Raw genomic sequence first — 21,697 nt, 5'->3', positions numbered from 1 at the left:
GGGGGGGGGGAAGGGGGTGGGACGTTATGCAAATAAATGATCCAATTTCTCGTGCGGGCTTTTCTAAACGGCGCAAAAATTGACGCGTCGTTCCCCCTCGGACCGGATAGGTGGGCGGTGGCTCGCTGAAAATGAGAATCTCCCGTGTCTCCCACAAATAATCGTTATTCCTTCTCTTTTAATTGCCTTACGAATTCTGGTACAATTGGATTCCAACATAAACGGTAAGTCGGTACTGCTCGTTATTATATATATATACATTAATGGTACTTCGTTAGTTTAACATCCTTCGAGTAGTGTCGCTAAGAGCGTTACGCTGATCGCTCGTGCTAACAGTAATTGATCTCGTACAATCGGGTTAACTTACTCGCTACCAGTCGTTCTCGCTCTCTCGCGACTCGGACACGAGCTCGAGAGGAAGCATGAGAAGTCAATTATCGCGTTCGCGTCCGAGTCCGTCTCGTTTTCTTCATTCTCTCTCTCTCTCTCTCTCTCTCTCACTCACATTTTTTCCTTTCTTTTATCCTTTTCGGAATATACAGAAGCAGGAGAGTAGGAATAGCCGGCATCCGCGTGCACGAAAGCCATTTACAAATACTAACGAGGACAGATCTCGTTCGGCGTATAAAAAAGCACAGGGGGAGAAGGGAGGAAAGAATCGAAAAGTCGGCGGAGAGAGAGCTCACGGGCAGTGGGGCGAGGGGGGCAGGCGCAAAAGGGCGGGGGGAAAGAGAAGGTGTGAGACGGTAGCGGTGATATTTCAGAAATTGTTCTCCCGTGCTCGACGACGACGAGCGTCTCTCGTCGTGCGGAACTCTTCTCCTCAAGGAACATACAATCACGTAATCGCGCGCGCTTCCTTCTCCTCTCGTCGTAGGAGGGACGCAGTGCGGGGTCGCCTCAAATACCTCGAGTACCAGCGGACTCAAAGGTGCGCAAAATTACGTCGCGTTTGGTCCGATCCTCCCGCTAGCCGAACGAAATTCCAACGCGTTTCGCTCTGCATCGCAGACGTCTCGGTTGAAGTTTCAGTTGCGAGAGAGATCGAGACGGAGCGACGCGATCGCACTTCGTACGGTGGCGGAAGGGATTAATATTCATGCGTTCGTACTCGGGTCGGGGTTGAGGTGCGAGCGAAGAGATCGGGGGAGAACGGGTGGATGCGAAAAGAAACTTCCAAGTAGGAGGTTTTCGCGCGCTCATCTCGCACACCCCCGATTCGCGCGGCCGAGCCGTTTAACTTCAGCGACGATCGCAAGCGATCTTGTTTTCCGCTTCTGTCCACATTTTTTTTCTTGTTTATTTACAAGGCTGTGCCACGTCTTCATGAATTAATCCCTGGCCTTTGACACTGACGGTCGAACTCGGCGTGTTATCGAGTGAATTCTCCTCTCTCGGCCGTGACGATCGATGTCGTTCGGCGCGAGGTGATCGTGGCGATCGAGCGACTCTGCATGTTCGCAACGCGGCGATGTTCGTTTCGGAGATCGCGAACCTCTCGGCCTTTCCGTTGAGCGGGAGAATGAACCCGCTTCGCGGGAAAAGGGCGCGTTCGGGATTTCCTTCCGGGGTGCCGCGCGGTCGTCGACAATATCGACGACGGGAGTCTCGCGTGATGCGACTCGCGCGCGTTTCAGCGATGACGAAGCACTCGCTCGTCCTGAGGAATGTGAATTAGCAGCGTTACATCGTGTGGTTCTTAGTCATGCCGAAGAGAGTTACAGCGATCGTTTACATTTCAAGAAGGTATGTACAGTACGACGGCTATTCGTGGGTCGATCGCTGATAATCGCGCGGATCCGAGGCGGTATCGAGTCCCTGAAAGCAACACTTTCCAACGGGAAAATTTTCCTCGCTCGACGAGAGAAAAAGAAAGAAGGAATGAGAGGGAGGGAGGGAGGGAGGGAGAGAGAGAGAGAGATCGTCGGTCGAGAAGAAAGATCTCTCTCCGCGTCTTATTATTACACGTCTTATCAAATTTTCATGACGTCAGCGCGCTGTTTGTTCTGCCGATAGTTGTTATCCGGGAAACAATCGGCGAAACGAATCTGAAAATAAACACGAGCGACGGTAGTGAGCGCGGCGTTAATAACCGGTCGTGTAAGGGCGGCGCGCATCTAAATTTGTAATAGCGAAAGCACAGCAGCGAGTCGTCCGATCGCGACGTACGAGCGACTCGATAAAATTAAACGCATTCTACTTCGGGCCACATTGGCGCCCGTAGCGCGTCCATTACGCGCCCGCTTACGTTTCCGTGTTTCATAATTAACGATCTTTAGGACGGCCGACACGATAGACCGACGCGGCATCGGAACGAACTAACGTCCGGAGGGAAGAGGGAGAGCGCACAGTGCTCAATAGTCACGCGTAACCCATTTTTACCCGGGCAAAATCCGATACTCAGCCGTTGGAGAGCGGCCGATGCAAAATGCATCGCGTTACGTCCGCGCTCCGGCGTGTGATTTCACTACTTACGGAAGAATGGAAGGAAACTCGAATAGAACTAAGCAACGATCGCGCGCGATCGCTCCGTTCGATCGGCTCGGCCGCCAACGAGCTCCGCTATTGCCGCGCGCTTCAATATTCTCAAAGGGGAAGCAGCGGAACTGGCATAGCCGGAAGCGTCGATCCTCAGACATCTAAAAAAAGAGTGACTTGCAAAAAGAGATGTAATCATCTTCGCAGGACTATTACATATTTTGACAGAGAAGTGTTTCTGGCTTGCATCCATGCGTGTCGATTTTAATTTTACACCTTCGGCAAGACTTCAGAGCCCAAACACAAAAAGGCATGTCGGTTTTGGCGCTTCACCTCTAGCGTGACTCGATAGTCACGCGAACCCACTCTTCCGACTCGAAACAGTGTGTGATGTGTGTGTGTAAGTATGTACGCATGTATATGTGTACGCACATGCATATGACCGTAACGTGTGATTATCCGGAATAACGTCGCATCGGGCCTATTGTACGGCTGTTACGTTTGCGAACACGTGCCTCGGATTACCGCGAATCGCGACCGACCCACTGTCGGAGATCTATGGAGAGACGTATACACGGATAGACCAGTACGATACGAATGTTTTTTTCTTTTTCTTTAGTCACTTAAAGCTTAACGTTATGTTACACGAGCGATTCCGTCCACGCGCATTGTCCCTCGTCGTCCGCGCTCTTTTTCGTTTTTCCCTCCTCTCTCTCTCTCTCTCTCTCTTTCTCTTGCACGACGCGCGTTTCTCCGCCGGCAGTCCAGAGCGAAGCGCCGTGTTCTCGCTCCCGGAACTCGAAGCCGGCTCGCATCGGCAACTGAATCGAGCTTCTGCAGAGCTTGCGGTCTTCCGAGCTACGCGTGTACAACGAAGACGCAAGCGGGACGCAGCCGGAGAGAGTCGCGGTGTGACTCGGAATAGGATCGCTCAGGATAGGTAATTAACGATGGCGAGGCGGATGAAGTATCGAGGGGTCTCTCGCTGAGGGATACAGAAATCTCGAGTAATTGGGATTAATCGTTACCGGAACATTTGGGGAGAACGCGCGGCCCCGGTTTCCGAGAGAAACTTCCACCGTCACTTTCGGCACCGATATATTTCCCGGCTCGGCGTTATCCGGCCGCCGCAGCCGAACGTCGGGCGAAACTTTATTCGAAGAACATTCCGGCCGCGTCAGCTGGTCGCGTTAACTGCGAGCGCGCGCGCGCGGCCAGTTTAGGACGAGAGGCGATGCGATCTCGATCCTCCCGGATGGAGAATGCATCTCGATTCGATAGATATATATATATACAGACGAAACCGAACAGAGAAAGGCGAATACACACGCGAGTGAAAAAGAACCGCGTGACGAGGCGTGTTCTACGCTCGCGGGGATAAGTCAAAAGCGGTGGCGAGCGCGCGGCTGGCCGACCTCGGAGCTCGATCGCAGGGAAAGAAACACACTTAATTAGAAACGGCGTCTGTAATTAAAAGCGCAGGATTGGTGGCGCGCGAGCCGGCGTTCGCATAATCAAGATCGTATCTCGGCTACGTCGGGACCGCGCATCAAACCCGCCCTGTATCGACCGTGCGCCGATATATTTCCCTCTCGCGCGAACGACGGCTACGCCGAGAGTTTAGTTATATAACTTATCGAGTCTATCATACACGCATGCACACACGAGAGCGCGAGCGACAGCCTCGTGGTTGGCGCGGGGGCCACGCGGGATCGACGACCCCCGGGCTCGTAAATTCCCCGCGTCCTGAGATGCAAATGGAACGCCGGGGCGAAACTGCGGCGGCCGTCCCACGTAGCCGAGCTACGAATTTCGCGCGGGCCGGCCCGCATAATTCAGAGATACTTCGCCGGCTTTTTCGTTTCGCGCGCGCGCTACGTGAAAAGCGATTATTGTCGTAGCCGATTCCGTTTGGTCCGTCGAGTGGGCGGCGTGGAAAGACGGTTTAAGGGAAATATTTATCCGACGAGATTTCCCCCCCTCTCTCTCTCTCTTTCTCTCTTTGCCTCTCACGTGAGAGATCCCGGGCAATGAAATACGCACTAAGCCCGACGAAAGTCGTCGTCGCCGCGATCTCCCAAGAGCGTTCCCGAGCGTGACAAATTTATTTGCCTCCGCGTCGCCTCGTTTATTTCCCCCACTGCGGACGACACCGAAATTAGCCACTCGCCGCTTATTACGCGGCGCAAGGCGATTACATCCGTCGCATCGAATTTCGTGGAAAAGGAAGAAGAGTCGTCGGGACGCATATTTTAATTTCGACTCCCGTCCACCGGTTCGAGAAGAACCCATCGCGAGACGTGAGATTACGCGACATACGCGACGAGCTGATCCGCAGCCGATTGAAAAGAAATTGCATTGAAAAGAGAGACAGAGAGAGAGAAAGGGAGAGAGCCAGTGACGGAAAGTTTCAGCGGATTCTCGGGACGCGCATCCGGCGCGGCTTACGAGACATTCGTATGACACGGCGACACGAAGAAGGGGGACGGGGGGGAAGGAGGGTGGCTACGTACATACATACATCTGAAAGTTTGCGTCTGCCGGTACTGCGAACCTCAAAATATTTGTTCTCCGCGGAAGAAGCGGCACCGCATCCGGCGACTAGAAATTGAGTGGAATTCCACGCGGCGGTTTTGCCGCGGCGTATCTGGGTCACGCTGGCCCGGGCCGAGCACACGAAAACACATTGGTTCTTACCTCTGCGGGCTCTCCGCGTTCAAAGTCAGCCGCGTTCCCTCGATAGACAGATAGATAGATCTCTCCACGTCTCTACTCGCGCGCCCGCTCGGGGAAAAGAAATGCTAATTCCGTCCCCGCGACCGTCGGCATGAGAGAGAGAAGTCATTCGTTCTCGTGGAAGACGCGTCACGTCGCTTCATACCCGGGAGGCTGAAGCCCGCTTCTGTTGGTCCTGGGCGCGCCTCGCTCGTCTCCGTCGTCATCCGCTCGAGCGTGTGCTCCCCGATTCTCCGCGAGCGCCTTGTGAGAGCACGCTCGTTCGCCGATCTCTCGCAGAAAAGAAACGTTCACCACGGGAATCGATCGTTGACGACGAGTCCCGCGAACTACACGAGGGCTGCTCGAGGGTGAAAAGTCAACCGGCCCGGTGAGGAAGCTCCGGAAGCGAGTGAGGGGAGCCGCACTCTGCCGCACAACCCCCGTTGCGTCGCCCGTGCTTCTCGCCTCTCTTCGCGCACACCCCCGCTCCGGCGAGTCGATCGCGGTGTGGGAAAAAAAAAGATCCGGCTGATTTATGGAGTCCGGCAGGTGGTTAGCGCGGATGGTGCTCCGTGGTCTCCCCCTGGTCTCCCCTTCGCACCACCCGTCTCGATCGGCTGGGTGAAACTATCGTCGGCCATACTCTCTCACTGCAGCAGCTCCTCGTGATCGACCAGTCACCTCGCGAAGGAGCCGGCGTGCAAGAGCAACAGGAGCAACGCCAGCGTCCTCGTGGCCGCGCCGCTGTTGCTGGAGTTCCCGTGCTGCATGGCCGCCGGATGCTCCCCTGAAACCCAAGAACACATAAATTATTTTCAGACCGGGACTAGGTGGCCGGGGATGCGGCGAATGGAAAATTTACATCGTCGCTTGCGCTCCCTTCTCTCTTTCCCTCTCTCTCTCTCTCTATCTGTTTCTCGTTACTTCTCTCGCTTTCTATCTCCGTTCGCTTCCCAAGCTTTCCCGAGAAACTCGTATGCATGAGAAGAATGTGCATGGGACGCCGCGGAACCTCAAAGTTTTATTCTAATCACAGATTCCTCGACGCTTACTCGGCACGGGTAATTCCTCCGGCATTAAATATCTCGATTATCTCGATAATCTCGTATATTATCGGTGGCGAGAAGGTTGCGACGCTTCTCAATCTGACGAGTCGCGGAACACGCTGGAAATTACACACGCGCGATTTCCGTGACTACTTGAAGACTCGTCGGAAAGGAACGAGTCGCGCCACTTTCTCGCTATCGTGCTGGTTGACAGGTGAAATCAAATGAACGTACTCTAATGAATTGATCCGATCGCATCGAGTGTGCACGCGATATTTGTTTCACCGCCGACAATTCTAAATTAGAGTGAATTTGCGCATACGATAATCAAAGCGATATTAATATCTATTAGAATAATCGCGCATAATTAAGCATGATTGTGCAAAATTAGTAGTGCATCAGTTTATGTATTAATCAACTTTAACCGTGTGTGTACAGACGAGTGTACGTGTGTGTGTGTGTGTGTGTGTGTGCTCATGTGCGCGCGTGTAAACATGTGTACGTGTTCACACATTTAAGAGTGCGAAACCGTCGAAAACGACGCATCGAGTTTCATGTCTACAGGCGGCCGACGAACAAATTGCGCTACAATCGTTAACGAGCGACTCTGCCACTGATTGTTAATTAATCTAAACGTAAAATATGCAGTCCCGGCAATACAGAATCGTTGTAACATGCACACACGCGCGATGGATTCATCATTCGCGAAATTATTCGGTGGTCGTAATCACATTTTAAAAGCGCCGCGGGGCATAAACGCAAATGAAACAATGTAGCGACGTAGCGTAATAACAAGAACATTTCTAAATGCTCCGCCGGAACGGCGGTGCGCGTGAAACGTAAACGTAAAGTCGAGGGAGAGAAGGAAAGGTCCTCCCCACGAATGTCCGCCCCAGGGCGAAATCGAATTCCCCACGTTGCATCGATTTTGGATAAATCAAATATTTAAGCGGACGCATTACATTAGATATTGTTGCAATAACCCCACTGTTTGTCCCCCCGATAGCTCGTGGAAGGAACGACGACTGAGATTCTGCCTAAATATTGACGCCCGCGGCGTTTCCGCGGGCGCGCTCCTTTCAAGAGTTTGCAGTTAGATAGCTGGCGCGTTGATATCGAGCGCGACGTTAGAATTAACTTCGATGTATCGGAATATGGAGGTGCCCGGCAGGTCCCACCACGGAGGAGGAACTCCCGTATACAGGAAATCCTCAGGTGCCGCGCACGGTAATCACTTACACTGAGGCTCGAAGTTGCCGTCGAACTACAAGTTCTTCTCGTCAGTTCTTACACGGGTATGAGCATAAGTGTCTTATCCGGGAACAATATTGAAGTTATTATTAATTCAGCGTGTATCGCGAAAGTTCATTACCACAGCGTTTCGGCGCGAGGTACGCGAGGTACTTAAGTATATTATTTATGCAGCGTCTCGGTAATATTAAATCGCGCCGAGACGCGTCTCTCTTCAACATTGCGATCACGCGAAACGAGACGGCTATGTGTGCTGCGCGTGTCCGTGTATCCGCGATTTTCTTTACGAGGATTCGCACTAATGAGATTAAAGACTCCTCAGGCAGGAGGAGGACCGTCGTGTTGATTCGCACCGAGTGACCCGAGAGGGAAACTTGTATTGGTAAACTTTGCGAATTCAAGTGCGGATAGAATAATCCGCACGCGCGAGAACACGCTGTTTCGAAGCTGCTCTCGCTCGTTCGATCCTCGCGTGATGTAAGTGCGATATTCGATTAACCCTTTGCGTTGGAAGCGCTTCTCCCGGACTTTGTGCATCCGCGAGTCGGACAACGTGCGCGCCCCGTTGATTGCAAACTTCACACTCAATGCCGTTGTCTGGTGACGGCGAAATTCTCCGGAGAATTCCGCGAGATCGCGTAATGTACATCAATGCAATGTACACTTTCGTCGCCTCGACTTAAGTATATACACACGGATCCATCCAGTTGACACTCGCAGGGTGAAGAAATTGGTAATGTAAATTACTCTCGGAGTGGTCGAAACCTTTCGAAATTGCAATTACAAAATGTGCAATACGCAAAAGGTTACGCGAAGATTACCGAGCAGTGCTCGGTGTTATCTAGAAATCCGGCAAAAATCCGCGGAGGAGGGACCGTTCCGAGGGACACGAAACAGCAATACGTTGCGCGCGAGACCTCCCACGCGAGTTTTGTAATTCTGCATCCCTGCGTCCATTCGTCCCGGCACCGGTCGAGCTCCGCTGAAGCGCGGCCAGAGATTGATGCAAGACATCCTGCCGGCGGAGACCAACGGAAAGGATCAAGCGGTGCACTCGTCCGAGCGAGAGAGATCGAATTTCTTTCGCCTCACCTCGCGCCGGCCTTCAGAGGTGCACCTAACGCACACCTACGCCCGCTCCCCTCCTCCTCCCCCCCCCGCCCCAGCGCGCGTATCCATCCGGCCAGCGGTGGGATGGATTTCCGCGCAGAAACGTATTTTTTTCCCGTCCCCGCTACATCCCAACCCCCCGTCGACGTCCGTCTGGTACGCCAGCTAATTTACGACTCGCAATTCGACGAACGACCACGGCCGCAAGAAGCGCTCATTTTTCAGCGAAAACGAGCATCAGCGTCTCAGGGGGGAAAAAGAAAGAAAGGGGCGAGAGGGGTGGGAGAGGAGTGAAGCGAGAGGAAAAGAAAGAGAGAGAGAGAGCGACTCGCGAGACGACGGCCCGCGGGGGTAAATCGACAGCAAGTGCGCGCGGCGGGAGAGATGAAACCGCTCGGAGCTTTTCGATGGAGAGCCTCGGCTCGGCGATACGCTCCACCCTTACGAGAGACGCTGATGTAACGCAGCGAGACGCCGAACGCCTGAGTGCTTACATAAGTTCAGCCGCGAAATGCACGACGCGGATCGTTACGGCGAGGTGTTTAGGATTTTAATGTGTTACACAGGACGCTGTGCGTATGTGTGTATATAAGTGAAAGAGAGAGAGAGAATCGGCGTCCATCCATCTTCTCTTTTTACTACCCCGCAAATAGTTTCTCGTCTGGCGTTTCCGAAGAGCTCCCAATAAAAGTGTCACCATAAACAGCCCGTTAAGCGCGACAGCCGTTTATTTAGTGTGACGCGAACAGCGTCTCGCCGAGCGAGACGGTCGGGATCGGAAAACGAAGCGATTATCAATTACATCGTCATCGGAGGACGATGCTTCGTCGGGCGCGTATTACACCCGCCGTGACGTCGCAACTACCACGATCGCGTCCAATTAGCTCTAATGCTCACGGACCGCGTCGTAAGCTCGCGCGTGCGAGCGGTGGAAGGGAGAGGGAGAGAGTAAAACAACGAAGCGGTAGACTTCATTTTTAACGAGGCACGTCTTATTAATGAAAAGAACCCGAGCGCGGCGAGACCGCTCGGAGCAGCCTATCGCCTTTATTCATAAGGCATTAAACTGTCCCGTGTAACCTGGGCGGAAGCCCGCCGGCCTACCTATCGCGACTCCGTTATTTCCCCGGGTATTTAGTCCGCGGCAAGTGAAAGAAGGCGAGCGCAAATTGTCGAGCGCGACCGCTCGACTGTTCTTGCAATCTGTACGTGGCAATTTGGCGAAGCGGCGGCGGGCACGCTAATGAGAGAAGCGCTTGAAAATTAACAGGCGGTAGTCGCGGTCGCGCACTCGTCCGCGCGACCGACGAACGAACAAATCGTCGGAAATCGACGGGTAAATATGCCTCGAGATTAAACGAAACCTCGAGACACAAGTGTATTCTCGCGCGCGCGCACGCGCTCACATCGGCGATGTCTGAATTTTCCAACAGCACTTTCGTAAACGTTTTTCTCTCGTTTCGTTCGTGGAACGTGAAAAAAAAAAATTTGCATGAGTTGGCGGGACTCGCGGGTGAAATCTAGCCGGCGGAGAGTCTAACGTCCAACGGGGGGTATAGAGAGAAAAAGAAGGATAGGTGGAGATAGCGGGAGAAAGAAAGATAGATGGATAGAAAGAAANGGGGGGGGGGGGGGGGGGAGGGGGAAACTGCGTTAAAACCGTTACACGCTACGTTTTCCCGGAGTATCCCGGGAAAAGCCGAGGCAGAAAGTGCTTTTATTGCTTATTCAGACGCGCCGGTAATTATTCCGGCACTCGTGTGCCGCCGTCGCCTCCGCCACCACCATCGAGTTACGTAACATTCGCTAACCGGGGGCCTTAAATCCGCGTTAGTAACAGCGGATAACGCGCTTGACGTTGATAGATTAACCCGCGGGCCGGGTGTAATCGCGGGGAAGAGAAAACCTAATCTCGATATACGCAGACGAGGAGGACGCAAACGACGATCGCGCGCCGCCTTTCGCGGAACGCTCGAGTCGCGGGATCCGCAGCGGGCGGTAAAGCAGAGCCTCGGATTCCGTGCGTAATTACGCGCGTCCACAAATCCGATTCCGAAGCTTTTCGCTTCGCCGTTCGTCGCCAGCGCTGGACGGCCATCATCGCGCGGGTCGCGCTCATTAGACTGAAAATTCAACGCCGGGCAATAGAAATATCATGCGGGTCGCGCTCCGGCCATTCGGCTTCGGTCTTTTTCGCGGGCAAACGGTTTTCCCAGTTTTATGCAAATAGTATAATAATTGCAGCGCAAAGCGACGTCGCCTGGGAATCCTGTTATTTTCGTCACGAAACAGGAAGAGCGGCAACGCGCGCTCATGCAATTATCTCCGGCCGAGCGACGTTAAGTTGAATGTCCGGCGCGCGCCACTAAGCGAATAGTTGAACACGGTTAAACTTTCACCCTTTCATCTCGGATTCTTGCCGCTTATAATTTGGAATACCGAGAGATTCGAGCGTCCGCGGCGCGAGCTGCGCGACGTTCGGCTCGAAATTGAAATAAAGAATTTCAAAAGTGCTTTCTCCGGCGAGCTTGACGAGAGTCGATACACCTCCCTTCGNGGGGGGGGGGGGGGGACGACGTTTACGGCCGAAGCGTTCGCGTCAAGTATCTCGTATGGATATCGATGATCGCCGGGCGATATATCGTGGCATGAGCGGGCCGTGCGATCGATCAAGCGACCGCAATGATCGATCGGAAAAGTGGAACTCCGCGGGCTGCACCTACGTAATCGAGTTTCCGCGAAGATCCAATCAAATTCGATTAATCGCGGGATTGGCAATTTACCGGCGCTATTTGCGGCCGCATTAGCGGCTCTGTGCCATTGTATGCGGCCGGGTATCCAAAGGCTGGGCTCAGATGTATGGCACCAATTAGCAAATCAGCTGTCGCCAATGTTTACTCGTGACTGATGAAGGCGGCGATATCTCGACGGTAACGCGCCGATCCGACGTAATGGCGAGGGATCGCGAGCGAACGGGCAGGCAGCCCGAGAGAGAGAGAGAGAGAGAGAGAGAGACCGGCCGCCGAAAATTCTCGAGGAATTTATGCGCGTCGGCCAAGCGGAATTCTACGCATTTTACCGTCCGGCCACTTTAATAACGGGCGAAATGGCTGATTTCATTACACGATGCCCGCGCATTGTCCCTCACACGCGAATATGTAACCGTCAGTTAAATGGACTCGGTTATGCGCGAACAGATTAAACGACATTTATTACAAATTAGGAAGGAATTGCTCCCAAAACTCGATGTAACGTCAATTAAGACTCGCGAAATACCGGCGGGTAACAATTCGCGCGCGCGCGTACGATTGTTTCGCTCGTTCGAAAACGACGTCAACTATGCGTTCCGAAATTACGTCGTCGGCGGTATCGAAACGACGTGTCCGCTTCGTTCACACCCGCCGTGGACTCGGGCGTAGCCGCCGCGCGTGGTGTAAAAAATTTCACGTCTACGAGCAATCTGCATTAAACTCTTTTACGTTAATGAAAATTGCGCGCGGCGAAACAAGCGACCCCCCCCCCTCTTCACTACCCGTTCGCAAGTTATTACTCGAGGTATTACGTAATAAAAAGAAAAGGGGAAGAGGGAATAAAATGGGGAAAGTCGAATGAGGACGAGCTCGCGACAAGAAGGCGTTGCCAAGAAGCAAACACAGGCCGGATCGTCGCCGACGCAAAATAACGCGCAATGCGCCGTCGTCCGCGGAGTTCGCACCGGGAGGGTTAGTTTCAACCGGGGTGTACTTAACCGCAGAGAACGCCGCTTAATAAACCCCCGTACTCGCTACTCACTCTCCCTTTCTCTCCCTGTCCCCCTTTCTCTTTCTCTCTCCGCTCGGTCCTCGGCTGTTCGCCTTTTTATAACGCTTCCGCGACTTTCAAAGTGCCGCGGCCGCTTAAATCACGGCCCGAACTTCCGGCCTCGGGCGCACGCTCCTCTCGTCCTTGAAAGTAAAATATACCTGCGGCCAACCTCTTCTTCTTCCATCTTCCTCCTCTTCCTAACCGGGGTCGCCAACCCCGGCGCCAAGAGAGAGAGAGAGAGAGAGAGGATCTCCCTTATGAAAATCTCGATCATAAAGCTCGTCGAAGGAGTTTCCCGCTACACCGGGGTGCCGCTATAATCCCATTAAGGCGGCCTGATTTGCAGCGAGTCCTGACGCTCTCCTTTTCTCTCTCTTTCTCGGTCTCACGCGGGACGCCGGCGGCTGCCGAGAATTATTGCGCGTTTTTTCCCCGCGACATTAGTGGGCGGGTATCCGGTGCCGACGACGAATAGGCGGCGCGTTAATACAATGTAACCGAGGGCACTGCGTCATGAACGAGCTGTAACGGCCGTCGACCTCCTCCGGGCTATTCATCTCGAAAGGAGGAAGCGACGGTCCAGGAAGGAGGAAGATCCGACCGCGGCGCGCCTCCGTCGACTCCGTACCCGCGCGGTGAACCCCCGTCGAATGGGGTGCGCGCGTATGTTCGCGCACTGCGCAAGCGAGGAACCGGATGCTGTGCGGTAGGTAATGAAACTCGAAGCTCGGCACCGAGCGTAGTCGTCGTCGTGTTCGTCCTCCGGCGCTTCGCGATCGCGCGCGAATCGAAGTGTTCGGCTTTTCGACCGAGGGCCGCAATTATTCGCGATATCCTCCCGGAAGCGCGAGCTTCGCGTCGGCCTTCGTCCGTAACTCGGAGGTCGAGGATAAAATCGAGCGTTATCGCGACGTCTCGGTCCCGATATCGTAGTGAAATTTATTCGTACGGCATGCCGCTTCCACCCCGAAGTAGGAAAAATAGGAAACCGTTATGAGACATGAGTTTCCGGCGGGAGTATAAAAAAGCGAACGTTCCGCGTATGTAAATTCGCCGAGGAAAAATTGCCGAGATAGATCGATCCGGGCGGAACGTTCGCCGAAAATGAATGTAAGTCACGGCTCGGTGATTCCTTCGGGGAAACGATTACGCCGCGAATCGCGAGTTTGTTTGGCCGAGGCGGCGAAACCGCGGCCTCGCTGTATACCGGAATGCTACCTGACGCTTCTCTCTATCTTTCTCTCTCTCTCGTGCAGCAGGAAACTGCGCGAGGTTTCCCCCGATTATCGTTACGACTGTAGCACCGTAAGCGTGGCCGGAAGCTCGTGCTGCAGTTAGCGAAAAGAATTCTTGGAACTGCGAGTGCAATTAGTTCCACCGGGAATCGATCGCGGCACGGAGAAATACCGCAGCTATCGGGCAATTCGCTCGCTCACGCACGAGTTCACGAGGTCGGGACGCAAGAAACGCACAGGTGATCTTGAAAAATCGCCCGTAACGCGGTTAAACGAGAGCTTCTCGTAAGTCCACTTCGCCGGACTTTACGACGGCCCCTAAAGGGAACGCTATTCGAGCACGCGAACGATGAAATTCTGTTCGCAAGAAGGATATACGCGTATGCGCGCGTTACGCGGGTCGAAAGTCGAAGGGTCAACCCTGCGTAACACGATCTTCTGCTTTTGGAAAAATCTTACAGCAGCAAAACGGCAAACATCGATTTTTGAATGTAAATTAACAGGTAAATTTCACGAATTGTAAACATTTTTTTTATCAATATAATCTTCAACCAATATCTGTTCTGGTTTGCATGAGAGAAAAATTCATAACCGTTGTGAATACACTGGCAACATATGGTGACAACGTTATCGCGATAAAGTCACGATAGTACACAATGGTGGAGAGGTGAGACAAATGAAATCAAACGAAAAAATGCAGATACATGAGTACACATCTGTAAAGTTACACGGCGTTACGAGAGGGTTAAGGAGGTAACCGGAGGAGTCACGCTTCCCCGAAGCTTGTTCTCCGCAGGAAAATAACGGTGAAATAACGGTCGGCAGCCTTGCTGCGCTAGAAATAACGGTGCTTGTTTCAATTCACAACAGTGAAGTCAAGATCGAGGGAAGAGCCGCCTCGATGAATTACGGCGCCTCGGGGAGGAATAAATAGGTTATTCATTGTTTAATAAAAACGCATATCCATCCTCTCCCTCGTGCCGTCCTAATTTTCATTCTTATCTTCGCGGACTCGCCGATGACACTCCGGAGGAAAAGCAGAGAGGGAAAACCTCGCGGCCGCCTCGTGCAAATCGTGACAAATGCGGGCTGCGTCTGGGCGGAATTCTTTTTCTTCGGCGCCGATGTAATGGAACGGAGATCTAATTTCGCGCGTTGCGTCACGAGTGGACGTAGATAGATCCGATTGGACGACTTAGCGCAAACCGCAAATGGTCGGGGCGATCAATCTCCATCGAAACTGTTTCGGCCGGATTGTCTGCATTCCGCGCTGCGCCGTTAAAGTTTGATTACTCAACTATGAATAGTCGAATGACACGAATACTCGAGGTATCGCGAAGAATAAGCATAGAATGGTGGATTTATTCCGAACCGTTAAAAGCCCCTTCTATACGCCGGCCCTTCGTATTATTCCTTCCCGCAATTTCTTCCTTCTTTTTGCGCTTGTTCCTCCTCTCCTTCCTTTCTTTCCTCCCTTCCCTCTCCTTGATCTTCCGCTCCACTTCCCGGCGCGATATAGCGTTATGCACAAAAGCGGGCGTAGCTGTAGCTCGAATTCGGGTATGGATTTCAGAGCATCTGTCGACGTATCGCATTCACAGTTATCGAATGACACAATGCACGTACGCGTAATTTGAGCTATTGTGGTATGGCCAAAACAGCAACATGTTTCATCGGTATCGTTTGCCAACGTTGAACGTTCGCTATATAGACCGACGAATGGCCAAACGTCTCCCCGTTGTGTTCGCGAATTGCACAACGATAATGAGTAGTACGTACACCCGCGTGACCCACATACATCTCTCGATCCGCGTCTTCTCGATTTCCCGATCCGCGTCTAGATTACACCGTTCGACGAAAAATTCGCCTCGCGACGAATATCCCTCCGTTTTCTCTCTCTCTCTGAGCGCGCGAAAGTCGCCGGATCGTGCCGTTTGCAAAACAGCAACACGGAAACTATCGAGTGTATCTCGCCGTGTATCTCGCGTCTCCTTTATCGTGGAGCTACTATTTCGCCGTAGCGATGCACCGTCCTCGCCCGAAACGCGCTCTTCGCGAAGCGTGTAACTCCGAGTGGCCGTTTACATCCAGGAAAGACGGACGCAGAGAGGAGGAACTCTCCGTCGGAGACGCTCGGTCATAACGACCCGGCGATCACAGACCCGATTCGTTCGAGGGATGAACGAGGAGGCACGGAAAGGAAGTTACGTCGGACAAAAGCGATCGGAGCGGCGGCGGGATGGTCGGAAGAAAAATTTCCGCGCCGGGAAATTCGCGGTGGCGGCGCGACGGCGGGGCGAACGGATTATAAAACTTCCTCATCGGGGCATCGGAATAATTGGTTTAGTTATCGGATATACCGTCGACTGTATCGCGAACTCGCCGGTTCTCTCACTATTCCTCCCCCTCATTCGCTCCTCCGGGTATCGACGGTCGCTTGCTTTCCACGCTTTCACCGCCCTCTCCCGCTCCTTTAATCTCGCGCTGCTCTCCGCCCGTAACTCACGCTCGAAATCATCCGGCCGACTTCTATCCCGGCGCGTTTGCAATTCGCGCCGATGACAGACGTGGTTTACGACGGGGAACCGCGAAACTCGCGGGGTGTAAAACTACCGGGTAGAAGAGACGCGCCGTTATTCCACCTGCGAACGTATCCGCCGCCGTTGCGGCGGAGCGTCGATGCCCTCGACGCTGCATCTCGTGACGCGCGTGCTTTTAAATAAAAATGTACCAGCATCTGCCGGCTCCCAGGCGCTGTGCGTAATAACAATAATCCGATCCAGGCTGTAAAGCGCGGTGTAAATGTATGAGAAAAAAATAAAACGAGCCGCCTAGTGCGGGGGTAGACGATCGATAATTCGGCGCGATTCTGACGCTCCGTCGGAGAAGGAAAATGGGATTTGTTCCTTTAATGAGTAACAGACTCGTTACCGGGGAAATTGATACGGGGACAAGATCGAGGAGCTTCCCCGCAATTGAATCGTGCGAGAGCAACGGTATGAGGCTCTCCCTGTCTCGCTCGTTCCGAGGTTGATCCTATTAAATCGCGGGAACGGACCGACGTTAATCAAGAATTAAGTGCCGCTCGTTAAAGCGGCGAAACAGAGCGAGATTTTCTAATAGGAAGCGGAACCCGGGACGAAGTAATGGCATCAAAGGGGTGGCTCTCGCGCGCGAACCGTCAATCGACGGGAAATGCCGGCGGTTGCCGGAAATATCGACGTGCCGGAAACATTTATTGCTCGACGCAGAACGCGCGCAACGTCAAGCCGGCCGCGATACCGTAATTCGGCGGCGCGTTCAACCGGCCTCGTCCGCTCGCCCATCGCTTGTCCGTTTCACCGCCCGTTTTCATTCCCCTTCATCCCTTTTAATATCGCCGATTCGGCCCGCACAACTGACGTTAAGCAGATCGCGTTACTGTCGCGAGAGTTAACGGCGGCATGTGGGGCACGCGACACGCACCCAACCATCGCCGCCGCTCTTGTTTTCGACGGTCCCGCCGCGCCCTTTTAATTCGCCGTTTCGTCGCGCCGATACCATCGGCAAATTAGCCGGTCGCTGTTGAATCACTGCGTGTTAAGCGCGTTAAATTAGTTTTAATAAATCAGTCGATTAATCGCATTATTAGCATCGCGATAAATCGCCGGCCGATGAATTATTTAACTTATTAATTTATCAGTCCCGCGATATAAATTGCCGATTAAAATCCCGGCTGGCGCGCTTTACACGCGCGCGTAACTCCGTCGAAAACAATGCGAGATACCGTGCGTATTGCAATCAATATTGCAGGAGGTTTGTGTGCACGGGCGTCCGAGATAGCGATGGGACGACGGCAAGAGGGGGAGGGGATAAAGCAGGGGAACGGAGCTGTTTTCTTTCCTTTCGTGTCATGATCCGCGCTGACAGGGCCCATTTCTCCGCGACAAAATACGGCGGCCGATTTCGCATTATCGCGCGTGTCGCCCCCGCCGCACTTCCGCGGCCTTAATTATGCGAGAGCGGCGTATCTACCGACACCGGTGCACACGGTCATTTATTGCTTTCAGCGCGTTGTTGCAGGCATTGCGGGCGTCGCGCCGTTGCGCGGCGACACGCTCTCGATAAGCCGCGCCACCACCGGTTTTACCCCCTTCGTATCGCGACTTCTGCTCGGGGTAAACGCGCGGTAAATATCGGGATATCTGATACAACGCTCGATTGCAACAGTTTTTTTTCTTTCTCCCTCTCCACTTTTTCTTCTCATACAAGAAATGCGTCTCTCTCTCTCTCTCGTGAATAATGTAAATGTGTTCCCAGCGAATCCCCGGTCTTCAGCATTCTTCGCGAATATCCCGGCGAATTTTTTTTCAAGGAAAATACGCAACAATGGAAATGTTAGGTTAATTCAGAAGGCTTCTCATTCATAGAATATACGTTTCATTTTTCGGTGTATCTGTAGTTCGAGATATTCTGTTCACATCGACATTTGTTCGGTATTTGCGCTATTCTATTCTATTTTGGAACAAAAGCTCGGAGCGGTCATCTCCCTGCTGGAGGTTATTGCCTCTGACTGCTTAGGTTCTACTTATATTTTCGCGTTTCTTTCCATTGTCTTCCGTAAGTATCGCGTGCATTGCTTTCTTCGTAACTGTGTGTTATCTGGGAATTTTCTCAGAGCGCGTAATAATTTTATCCACCTATCCAGCCGTTCTGTTCCATTCCACACTCTTCTTTGTGAGAAAAAGACTTTTGAATGAACCTAATATTGGTGTTGGTGTGCGGCGGACGCGATCCGTACTCGATTCGCCCTGAGCTTTAATCCTGCGAATCAACGAGCGGAACTTTCGAGGGATATCCGAAGCCGCTCGTTACCCTCCCTCCGTTTCCCGCGACGGTATGACCCCGAGGTGTGCCGTGGGATAGAATTTTATCCCTTCTTAAGCGTTATCGAAATGGACGGGCGCGCTATCGAAACCTAGGGAGCATCGTCGTAACTGTTATCGACAAACGTTCCTGCCTGCCGCTTTTCTCCGACTGCCCGGGGAGCGCAGTCTACGAGCGAAATTGCGGCCGCATAAATTCGAATCACCGATGCCACCGACGCTTGCGCGTCCCTTAAGATCAAGCCACGGGGGCAGAACGGGTAATCCTCCCTCGTTTCCGGCGACGGAGCTGCCCTTTGATACGAGGCGGATATCCCTCTCTAGCCGAAGGCCGGCCGAGCGGTGCGAGTTAAAATAGTGAAAGTTTCCTTAACTGCGTCCGCGCGGTCGTTACGGCAGCGAGATGAGGTAACTTTAATTGGAGCATGTAAATATACTCTCGGTTCACCGTTAAACGCGTGACGCGCGCTACCTCCCGGCTAATCGGTTCTTATTCTAAATCAGGTTTCGTCCCGGTGATTTCGGCGCGATGTCCGCCTCGATAGAGCCGTCGGCAGCGGCCGGTCGGTGTGCCTCGGCTTTTAGAAAAATACCCGGCTATCTCCGAATAATACCGGTAATCATCGGCCGCGCTCTCTTTCCCTCTCTGTTTCTCTCGAGCATAGGGAAATAGACGATCCCATTGACAGTCGTAATCCTCGACGAGGAGGACTTTTCGAACTCGTCGATTCCGAACGTTCGCTCTCACCCGTCACTTAACTTATTTCAACATAACGACTATCTCGCACGCAAATCGAGCATAGACCCGCCCCGACTATAATTCGTCGTCCACGTTGGCCTCCGCGTCTTAAAATAGCGGGGCACAATAGGCGAGGTGAGATGATGATAAAAAAGCGTGTCGGGGTGGGGGAGAGAGAGAGAGAGAGAGAATTCGATGATTAGCGCGATTACCCCGCTCGAGAGCGTGTCACACGCGCGGATCGATTCGTCGCGTCGAAGCACGATCCGGAATTACAGCGCGGGGGTACCGCCGGCAAACAAATTGTTTTCCCATAACACATCCCGCGATAAACCGCGCTCGCACTTTAAGGCCACGTAGCCGTGGCAAAGGTCCAGGCGCGCTAATGAAAAAAGCATGTACCCGGCTAGCGCGGGATTGTGTCGTGTCGCGCCGCGGCTCGAAACGCGGACGGAAATCGATAACCGTAACGCGAGCCAACAAGTCCAGAAATTGGCCCTTTTTCCAGCTCCGGTTGGCGCAGAAACCGACATAATGGGAAAGCGAAAACCCATAATAACGAAAACGTGGATAACTCCCGAGGAATGAAATCATTACGGGACCTCGAGGAAGGGGGACCGGAGGATGAACGATAAAGTCGCTTATTCGCCCGTGAGTGATGCACTTTGCGCGAAAGCAGACGTCTCGGCGTGTACGATGTATGCACAAGAGCGAGATACAACGTCTTTCCGACGACTACTGGGTGAATATAAATTTCACAGTTGCCATTGCCGGTGCCGCTAGACGTTACGGTTTGTTAACTGCTAATGGCGACGTAACTACCTCGTTTTTTGTCGCGTATGTTCGCGAGGGGGTCGGGCGGAGGGGGGCACATTAAAAAGTTTAAAAGGAGATTACGCTAATGGGCACCCCCGTATCGTAACGTAAAGTACGCGGCAACACTCGGGGATTAACTCGGGATCACCCCTCCGGCGAGTATTTCGCGTCAAATCGCAATCAGAGATTACAAAATGTTCCGTGCAAATAAACCGTTTTCCTATAATCCCCAGCTATAAGCCCGTTATAATTCAATGACGCTCGCGTATTGCGACGGTTCGCGCATTTTCCCAAGAATTATTGCTCCATGTGTAAATAAATGTACACAGTGTATATCGGCGTCGAATTCACATCGTCGGATTTTTGCGACTCATTTCGACGGCCGCGCTAATTGATCGATTGATTGATCGATCGACCGTTCGATACGTGATTCTCGATATTCTTAGCGCCCGTTTATCGTCTCGTTTGCCTCGATCGTACTGGGAGGGNGGGGGGGGGGGGGGGGGCAAACTGCGCGCGCGCCGACGTAGAAATTCTTATGAAAAGCGTGTATCGCGATTTTTCACAGCGTTCTCTCGAATAAGTGATTTATCATCCATGGGAACGTGTCCTCCTCGCGGGCTTATGTTCGCACGTTCACACGCGGCGATGGAACGGCACCGAGGTGAAAGTTAAGGCCAATGTCTACAGAAACTTTCGGCACCGGAGAGATAACGGAGAAAACTCCGGGCGCGCGAAGAAGCTCCGGGATCATCTTATTACCACGTCGGGAGTGTCGCCTGTCGATCAACCTCGCGACAGAATGAGGGATTACGAGTGGCAGAACGCGCCGAGTAAATCCCACCACTGCGAGAACTGCCAATAACTCGTTGTCAGTCGCAGCACGTCTCGTGTCTCAAAACGGACGGCCGTATTTACGATGCGATTTCACGACGTGATAAAAAAGGAAAAAAGGAAACAGAGAAATAGAGATGGAGATAGCGAGAGGTAGAGAGAGAGAGAGAGAGAGAGAGGGAAGGGAATGGCGTTGAAGGTAAATCGGAGTTTGCAATTTGTCTCCGCGGGAACTCACCGTAATTCGAAGGCGCCGGATCGTAAACGTTCCTCGAACCTGCGACACGACCTTTTAAATTGGGGGCGAGGTCGCGAGAAGCTTGAAAGATCGACGGGTACGACACGTCGAAAGGTTACCGATGAATATTTCAAGCCCCCGGTCATCAGAGCACGGGGTCGCTATTTTCCCGATTATGCTAATGATACGAGCGCGGAGAGCGCGGTATGACACGTCTGCGAATGACGGTCGAATTTCCAGGTGCGATCTTAGCGTGCGAAATGGCAGGGTTCGTGGAAGTTCGGAACCGAAGTCGGTTATCCCATTATAACACCGGGCGCATATTTGCGCATCGATCCGGAGTGGCGCGCGCGCGAGTTTACGGTAAACGGCAAATAAATCGTTTCCACATTATTCTCCTTCTGTAATTCGACAAGTTCGATTGTTCTCGACGTCACATTCGAGGTTCCCAAAGTAGGTATCGCCGTCGATCGACGTCACGTAGAAAAGCGAACGACGAAAACTCTCGATCACGCGACTGTCCGAGTGGGAGAGAAAGATAAACGGAGAAAGGGAGGGGGGGG

The 21,697-nt window shown here is 52.9% G+C and overlaps 1 protein-coding gene across 1 annotated transcript in view; it reads right to left on the bottom strand.

The window, feature by feature from the left end:
- Nucleotides 1–158: 158 nt before the first annotated feature.
- The window catches only part of LOC106748947 (T-lymphocyte activation antigen CD86-like), a 96,134-nt gene continuing 74,595 nt past the window's right edge, over nucleotides 159–21,697 (bottom strand). Inside the window, exon 7 of the mRNA XM_014627903.1 lies at nucleotides 159–5,983. Coding sequence (XP_014483389.1) covers nucleotides 5,874–5,983 — 110 coding nt within the window. The 3' untranslated portion in view covers nucleotides 159–5,873. The remainder of the gene's footprint in view (nucleotides 5,984–21,697) is intronic.

This window comes from Dinoponera quadriceps, unplaced genomic scaffold, assembly GCF_001313825.1.
Source record: "Dinoponera quadriceps isolate SergipeBrazil2010 unplaced genomic scaffold, ASM131382v1 scaffold3271, whole genome shotgun sequence".
In the NCBI taxonomy this organism is placed as follows: domain Eukaryota; kingdom Metazoa; phylum Arthropoda; class Insecta; order Hymenoptera; family Formicidae; genus Dinoponera; species Dinoponera quadriceps.
This window is presented reverse-complemented; position numbering and strand designations above follow the sequence as displayed.